The sequence below is a fragment of the Phycodurus eques genome, chromosome 8 (genome assembly GCF_024500275.1).
Source record: "Phycodurus eques isolate BA_2022a chromosome 8, UOR_Pequ_1.1, whole genome shotgun sequence".
Taxonomy (NCBI): Eukaryota; Metazoa; Chordata; class Actinopteri; order Syngnathiformes; family Syngnathidae; genus Phycodurus; species Phycodurus eques.
This window is the reverse complement of record NC_084532.1, coordinates 1,803,851-1,813,000: the sequence shown is the minus strand read 5'-3', so window position 1 is coordinate 1,813,000 and position 9,150 is coordinate 1,803,851. Positions and strand designations below refer to the sequence as shown.

General features: G+C 41.8%; 1 protein-coding gene across 5 annotated transcripts in view; it reads right to left on the bottom strand.

Moving 5' to 3' along the window:
* ect2 (epithelial cell transforming 2) overlaps positions 1 to 9,150 on the bottom strand; it is a 237,404-nt gene that overhangs the window by 175,727 nt on the left and 52,527 nt on the right. For all 5 annotated transcript variants that reach the window (XM_061684632.1, XM_061684633.1, XM_061684635.1 and 2 more), the window contains exons 7-9: positions 4,013 to 4,120; positions 3,663 to 3,736; positions 15 to 145 (exon numbers count right to left, since the gene is read on the bottom strand). In XM_061684632.1, the coding sequence (XP_061540616.1) occupies positions 15 to 145; positions 3,663 to 3,736; positions 4,013 to 4,120 (313 nt within the window). The remainder of the gene's footprint in view (positions 1 to 14; positions 146 to 3,662; positions 3,737 to 4,012; positions 4,121 to 9,150) is intronic.

The window sequence follows — 9,150 nt, the reverse complement described above, 5'->3', positions numbered from 1 at the left end:
CCCAAATCACTGACCATGTTTAAGAGTCCTCTCTTCCATATTTGTTCTCTCTTCATCTGAAAAACCCCAGAAACTGAGGATGCAGTCTTGGAATGGATGTACTTTGAATTCTGTTCGAAAATCCTCCTCTCCTGCATGGAATGACCTGATTTTGTGGAAGAGGAGGAGGAAAAGATTAGTGAGAAAAATACAATTCTTCCTGATAACTAGGTTTGTCTTTAAAGGTCACCTTCCATCCCTTTTTATGTATTTAATTCTGCTAAACTTTGATGTCCTTTTATCGAGTTTGCATGATAATTTAGGTTCTTAATGCCCAAAATGTCCCTTTTTTTAAGCTATTCTCGTAGGTCTTTTCTCCCTGTCATTTGAGACGGTTGGATTTCTCATCATGTGACTTAAATGAGCTTTGCTCTGATTGGATCACTCATCTTCCCCAATTCAAATATGGAAAAAAGACAGGTTCTGATTGGTCCATATTACAGCATCTGACAGTGTAAAATATTGTGCCAGGGGCAGCCAAGCATTCATAGAGACATCGCATCCGTCGTTGCAACATTAAAAATATCATCCCTCGCAAAAGTCTGATCGTGGGGTTTGTGATACACACTTTACGCCACATTGAAATGCTCCTCCCTCCTCGGTCCTCTTCAGCGGGTCATCGGTGCGCTGAAAGGCTGACGTGCCCTTTGACTATGTGTGTGTGTGTGTGTGTGTGTGTGTGTGTGCATGCATGCGTGTGTGTGTGTGTGTTGTGTGCGGCTTTTATTTCCCTTCCGCCCTGCGACCCTCGCGTTCGGCCAGTGACAAGCGGCCATAGCCGACAGCGGGACGCCGTAACCCATTACTATCATTGTGAAGCACAATTCACCAAGCATTTCATTGTCCCACTAATCGGGAAGGTGAACTGAAAGGGGACGTGGGTGACAATCAAAAGAGAGGGGGCTATTTGGAGGTTTAAGCTCGTAATTTGCTCCCACTGATTTGAAATGAAACTGCCGCAAAACTTGGGCCAACTAAGCTTCATTGCAAAGTCGCATTCTTCAACGAATTTTTATTATTATTTTTTATTTTTCCCCACTCCTTCCCGCAACCAGCGGCGACAGATGCCAGCAGGACGGAAATTGTATCACTTCGATACTGAAACCAATCACATAGAACCATTCCGCCCTGATCTTTATTTTTTTTCTTGTTTTAATGAAATCACAACCTGTGCATCTACGTATTTAATAAATCAGCCTCATGCAAGAGATTCCTAATCCTAATACACACACACACACACACCGCTCCGGAAGCAGTCACCTTATCGTGGTGGAGGAGTTTGCGCGTCCCAATGATCCTAGGAGCTAAGTTGTCTGGGGCCTTATGCCCCTGGCAGGGTCACCCATGGCAAACAGGTCCTAGGTGAAGGACCAGAGAAAGCATGACCCCCCTATGACAAGTAAAAGTATTGAATCAAGGTTTCCCTTGACCGGACGCGGGTCACCAGGCCTCTGGAGCCAGGCCCAGTAGTGGTTGCTCGATGGCAAGCGCCTGGTGACCGGGCCTGCACCCATTTGGCCGGGCCGGGCACAGCACATAAAGGTAACATGGGTTCCCCTTCGCATGGGCACACCACCTGTGAGAGTGGCAAGGGGGTCAGGTGCTGCATGAGGTGGGCAGTGGCCGAGGGCGCGGACCGTGGCTGTCTGATCCCCGGCAACAGAAGCTGGCTCGAGGGATGTGGAACGTCACCTCTCTGGCGGAGAAAGAGCCTGAGCTGGTGTGTTAGGTAGAGAAATTCCGAATGGACATCGTCGGGCTCGCCTCAACACACAGCTTGGGCTCTGGTACCAGTCGTCTCGAGAGGGGTTGGACTCTCCTCCACTCTGGAGTTACCCACGGTGAGAGACACCGAGCAAGTCTGGGCATAATGATTGCCCACCAGCTTGATGTCTGTACGTTGGCGTTCACCCCAGTAGACGAGAGGGTAGCCTCCCTCCAATTTTGGGTGGGAAGGACAGTTTCTGAATGTTGTTTGTGTCTATGCACCAAACAGCAATTCAAAGTACCCAGTCCTTGGTGGGGGTGCTGGAGAGCGCTCCTACTGGGACACTTCAAGGCTCACGTGTGCAATGACAGTGAAATCTGGAGGGGTGTAATTGGGAAGAACACCCTCCCACACACACACACACACACCCCACGTTTAGACATAATGTTGTCCATGTGTGCACTTGGCACCAGGACACGTTAGGGTGAAGTTCGGTGATCGACTTTGCGACTTTGTGGTCGTGTCATCGGACTTGCAGCCACATGTCTTGGACACTCAGATAAAGACAGCTGTCAACCGAGCACCACCTGGTGGTGAGTTGGCCCCGATGGTGGCAGACCTGACCTGGCAGACCCAAGCGTATTGTGAGGGTCTGTTGGAGAAAAATGCTCAGAAAATGGATGGATGTGTGTGTGTGTGTGTGTGTGTGTGTGTGTATATATATATATATATATATATATATATATATATATATATATATATATATGATTGATCTTTTAAGTTATATTTTGGTAGTTGAATAAATATTTTTTTTTATCATGATATCAAATCAAAATGATCATGATTATCATTTTTTTCATTATCGTACAGCCCTAGTCTAGCGTCCTTTTCCCCCTTCACACATATTTAAATTTTGTAATTGATTCTTTAAAGCATTATTATTAACTTGTGCAATTGCAACGCCTTGATTTTAGTGAGGTTATAACAGTCATCGCCATGAAGGCAATTGCACTGATAATTTTTTCAAGGGGCGTAAATAATCCAGTATAAAGACGCTCAATACGAAATAATCACTAAAAATGTACATATTATATCATGAATATATGGGGCCAGTACAAGTTCTGGCAGGGCCACCACAACTCGGCTCATGGTGGCCAGAAAGGCCCACCACTCAAAAAGGCTTAACATCGGACCCTGTACAGTAAGTAGTTTTTTTTTGTCAAGCCATTTGCCTTTGGCAAAAGATTTGGAACTAGGAAGTACACTAATTCCTCGAGGCTCATGAAAGCGAGTGGCCTTTGCGGAGTACTGTATGTCAACAATGTCACCATGACCAAGCCCGATGTGCTTGGTAAGTTTGGATAAAATATTAAACTTTCAAACATTCTCAAGCTTTTTTTGTATTTACAATAACGTTTTTACTGCACTGGACATTTTAGGCCACAAAAAAAAAAAACTACACAACATATGGCCTAAAAAAAAAGTGCTTCACTGTCACGGAAAATTGGCTATTTCGGACGACCTCCTGTCCCTATTAGTCCGTTCTGTCGAGGTTCCACTGTAAATATAAAATTATTCAATTACACAGGTTTAGGAGCATGCATATCATGAATGTTGGATTTATTATCTACTGCACTTACTGGAAAATTATTTTTCTGCATATTATTTCTACCAAAAACTGATTGCTCTGGTTGGTTATGTTGAACTAATATTATTTTGAACACAGTCAAGTTCCCCTTTCCAATAGTGGCATTTTCTGCACCGGCTCCCAAACTTTCCCAGGTTTTTGATTTTCCATTTCCCAAAAAATGGTACTCCCATAAATACATACTTTATAATCAGAATCTTCATCATTTTAATATTACAAATATGACAAATACTTTGAAAACTGAAAAAGTAACAATTGTGGACTTACTCGTCATTTCTTCTCTCCCAAGCTTTGTATATCCATGACGGAGTAAGGATGGGCGTCCCCATACACACGGCCAGCTGAAGCAAATTGTCATACATTATTAAACAGTTTACTGTGTCCTCATTTATTTCACCTCTATATTTTCGTGTTTTTTTACCAAATTGATTTAAACATTTTCTTCAATTAATTAAACATAAATAAAATAATTCCAAAATTGCACACAAAACTATCAAGTGGGAAACAACAATATACTATACGTGCAAAAGAGATCATCAACACGAGTGCACAGAAAGTTTATACTCATTGTTAAATCTTTTCAAGAAGGGAGTAAACAAAAGTTAGCATGTACGAACCTTGTATTTCTCTCCATGAGTGGAGTGAGCTATGAGGTGTGTAACCTTGGTGCTGAAGTCTTTACGAATGATGCCCCCCATGTGATGAACCAGACTGACCAAGTTTTTCTACAACGACAAGCATCAATTTAACACAGATGTGGAATAGTCTCCAATATACAAACAATAACACATGATAAAGTTATAGTGGTATGAACACTCACAATCCCGCTTGTAAACTGTTGGTTGTAAGGGACTTGAATTGTCAGACATTTTTTATTGTTTCATACATTTTGATTTAAACAAACAAAACAAAAAAACATTTGCTGGAAAACAAATGCCATTACATCCAATAATCCATACTGATGCATCAAAATGATACAGAAACACAGACAGGGGTTCACACACACACACACACACACACACAGATTTTGACTGTTAAAATACTGTACGTGTGATTCCTCTATGCTTTGTGCTGTCATTTTAACGCTAGTGGGTGTCTTTGGTTGATGCAGCGTTCACATTTGCGCTGAAGTGAACTGCACTGGCAGCAGAGTTGGATAAATGGTAACCGCAGACCTGGGCATTATACGGCCCGCTCCGTCCCTCAAAATAAAAAAAATTCTGTGCACACAAGTGTGATGTTTTTATTTTGAAAAGACAGATGTGTCCGCATGTGCTCACTGCGGGTGGCAACAGTGATGTAGCTAAGCACTAACATGTTGGCTCAACCATAAAAATGTCAGCCCACGTAAAAATAAATAAATAAAAGGTTGATACTGAATGCTGCGTTTTTTAAAAAACAGACTGCTTAATACTCATTTACTCAAGTCCAAGGTAAAGCAGGGTGCCAAGTTTGTGGCACAAATAGCTATGCTCAAGGACTATAATCTGAATCACCACTACATCACCAAACACGAGGAAAAATACAAGGTTTGGACTGACTGAAAACAAGCAGAGTCAAAGGCTTTGCTCACCAAGCTGCAAACAAGGCAGGGACTTTTTAAAAAACTTTGTACATCCAGAAAAGCAGCTGTCACGACAAGTTACCGGTAGGTCATATCTCAACAAAATCGCAAAAAATTTTAAATGTTTTTTCCAATGGAGAGTTTATTGCATTATGAGGAGGGTTGAAGACATCGCAGGAAATATTGATCTTATAAATTCAGCGAGAATTTAAGGCACTTGTTCAAGTCCACGAAAGTCCTCACGGTTCTGAGGCTCAGGGTTTAAATCTCTACTCTGGCCTTCCTGTGTGGAGTTCACATCTTCTTCCCTTGCTTGTGTAGGTTTTTCTCCTGATACTCTGACCGGACATTCCAAAAACATGCATGGTCAGTAAATTGAGGACTCTGTGTCCATAAGTGTGAATGTGAGTGATAATGACTGCTATTGGCTGGACACATAAGAGTATAGCCTCTCGCCTAAAAGTCACCCGAGATAGCCTTAGAAATCCATGGCCATAATGCATTTTTTTTTTTTGTAAATAATATGGATACTAACTTTTAACTATGTTGTATTGGCTTGGATTCATTCTTTACTTGACTAGTAGACAAAATAATTGCATAGTAATATTTTTTACTTTTAATGAGCAACAAATTTGAGGAATGCTTTGAAATAAATGTTAGCTGTGATTAAAGCAGTCATTGTCATTTCCTTTATTGCTCATTAACCAAGAACCTAACTCCAACCCAAATGTAGAACTTAACCAAATAAGAGACATTAAGTAATTGATAAATTGAATAATTGAGTCAATAATTGATAAATTATTCAATTATCCTACTCCTTGAGCCGTCACTTTATCGTGGTGGAGGGGTTTGTTGTCCCAATGATCCTAGGACAGGGTAACCTATACACAAATTGTGATCGACAGGTAGCTCTCCATCCCCATCACGGTAGATCTTTTTCAAAATAAAACCGAGGCCTAGCGTAATTTCTCGTGTATAATGCGCACCCATGTATAATACGCAGCCCCAAAGTTGACCTCAAAATTCTGGAAAACCCTTCTAATGATGACCAAATCGAAGTATTATCTGTACTTTGTTAGTTTTTTTCAGTGAATTATTCTGAAGTTAACCACTTTATTTGAACACGTAATCCTTTAATTTACTAGCTCTTATTTTGAAATTCAGCCCGACTTTTATTTTGTAAACGAGAAAACACACAGTTGTGCTCATGTTTGATTACCAAAGCAGAATTTGTAAGATGGGTATAATTCTTCAAAGAAAACATGAAGGGCCAGGCGAAACGCATTTAATTTTATTTTAATGGGATTGAAACAGTCAAGCATTTTAGAAAAGCATTATCATTAAACAAAACAACCATAAAAAAATTAATGATGGTTGTTGTTCAGTCATCAGTCAACAATATTTCACAAATTCTGCTCAGGTATGTAAATTTATGAGCAATAACTACACATATATGCAGTCATACGTACCCGTCATATTGGAAGTGCAGGCATTTTGGAATGAAAGTGTACAGTTTTTTTCATAACCACCACATGGCGGCATACATTTATGAAGCACACCAATCACTTTTCATCACGCCGACAGCAGAAAGAAAGGCCGAACAGAAATATCTTTCTGAGATGGCCATTTATTGGCTATAAGCACAAGAAACCATACAGATGGTGAATTGATTTCAGTGAGTGTGATGGCGTAACCTTGTTTTCTGACTGTAAAAACAATGAAATTAAACAAGTTATTTATTTATTTATTTCCATCCATTTTCTCAGCCGCTTATCCTCACAAGGGTTGTGGGAGTGCTGGAGCCTATCCCAGCTATCATCGGGCAGGAGGCAGGGTACACCCATAACTGGTTGCCAGCCAATCGCAGGGCAAATACAAACAAACAACCATTCACACTAACATTCATACCTACAGGCAATTCAGAGTCTTCAATCAACCTACCATGCATGTTTTTGGGATGTGGGAGGAAACCAGAGTACCCGGAGAAAACTCACGCAGGCACGGGGAGAACATGCAAACTCCACATATTTATTCATTTTATTTGAGCATGTTTATGAATACTACTTCAACTGAAAGTTATTGTGCATTGAATACCAATAGCACTATTTTATAAGCATTTTTCTGAATTTTGCTTGAGTTATTGTGAAGTGACAATATTAAAAGCAGCTATTTCATGTCCTTGTTTGACATTGAATTTAATTAGATTTTATGTACATTTCAACATATTACAATTTGTTACTCAGCTGCAGTGCTACACTTATTTTTTATAGTTCGGAGTCAGACTACTAATCTCTGTGTGTACGTATGCAATGGTCCTGTCAAAAGTGCAGAAATAAATAACAGAACAGCATTACCCGTGACAATGGTGTTTTTTGGAAGATATTGTAGCGGTAGATCTCAGCCTTTGTGGAAAAAGGGATCTTGGGCTTGAAAAGGTTGGTTACCACTGTCCAAGGAGCCAAGTTATCAGGGGCCCCTGGTAGGATCACCCAGGGCAAATACGCCCTTGGTGAGAGCCCAGACAAAGCACGGCTTAAAGATCCCTTATGAAGAGAAACCATTTTTTTTAGCAGTCTAGCTAGAAGGTAATGCAGCCCTATGGGGGGCACAAATCAGTGCAAACTGTAGGCCAATCCCAAGCCCGGATAAATGCAGAGGATTGCGTCAGGAAGGGCATCCGGCTTAAAACTTTGCCAAACAAATATGAGCGTTCATCCAAAGAATTCCATACCGGATCGGTCGTGGCCCGGGTTAACAACGTCCGCCACCGGCGCTGTCAACCTGCAGGGCGCCGTTGGAAATTCAGCTACTGTGGGTCGGAGTCAAAGAAGAAGAAGAAGAAGAGGTGGAAAGCAGGTTCTTCAGCAGAAAGAGAAGAGGAAAGCACAGAGCCTAGAACTGAATGTGGGGACTTTTGAATGTGGGGACTATGACAGGAAAATCTCAGGAGTTGGTTGACATGATGATTAGGAGAAAGGTTGATATATTGTGTGCCCAGGAGACCAGGTGGAAAGGCAGTAAGGCTAGAAGTTTAGGAGCAGGGTTTAAATTATTTTACCATGGTGTAGATGGGAAGAGAAAGGGAGTCGGGGTTATTTTAAAAGAAGAGTTGGCTAAGAATGTCTTGGAGGTGAAAAGAGTATCAGATCGAGTGATGAGGCTGAAACTTGAAATTGAGGGTGTTATCTGTAATGTGATTGGTGGCTATGCCCCACAGGTAGGATGTGACCTAGAGTTGAAAGAGAAATTCTGGAAGGCGCAAGACGAAGTAGTTCTGAGCATCCCAGACAGAGAGAGAGTTGTAATTGGTGCAGATTGTAATGGACATGTTGGTGAAGGTAATAGGGGTGATGAAGAAGTGATGGGTAAGTACGGCATCCAGGAAAGAAAGGAACTTTGAGGGACAGATGGTGGTAGACTTTGCAACAAGGATGCAAATGGCTGTAGTTTTTCCCAGAAGAGGCACGAACATAGGCAGGAGGCAGGGTACACCCATAACTGGTTGCCAACCTACAAGAGCGGCGATAGAAGCACGCAGGTGGATTACATATTGTGCAGACGATGTAATCTGAAGGAGGTTACCAACTGTAAGGTAGTGGTAGGGGAGAGTGTGGCTAGACATCATAGGATGGTGGTGTGTTTTTGACCAGCATGTTCAATACAATTCTTGTGCGTGAGAAGATGCCTGAGGAATGGAGGAAAAGTGTAATGGTGCCAATTTTTAAGAACAAAGGTGATGTGCAGAGCTGTGGGAACTATAGAGGAATAAAGTTGATGAGCCACACAATTAAGTTATGGGAAAGAGTAGTGGACGCTAGACTCAGGACAGAAGTGAGTATTTGCGAGCAACAGTAGAGTACCACAGATGCATTATTTGCCTTGAGGATGTTGATGGAAAAGTACAGAGAAGGTCAGACGGAGCTACATTGTATCTTTGTAGATCTAGAGAAAGCCTATGACAGAGTACCCAGAGAGGAACTGTGGTACTGCATGCGGAAGTCTGGAGTGGCAGAGAAGTATGTTAGAATAATACAGGACATGTACAAGGGCAGCAGAACAGCGGTGAGGTGTGCTGTATGGGTAACAGACGAATTTAAGGTGGAGGTGGGATTGCATCAGGGATCAGCCCTGAGCCCCTTCCTTTTTGCAGTGGTGATGGATAGGCTGACAGATGAGGTTAGACTGGAATCC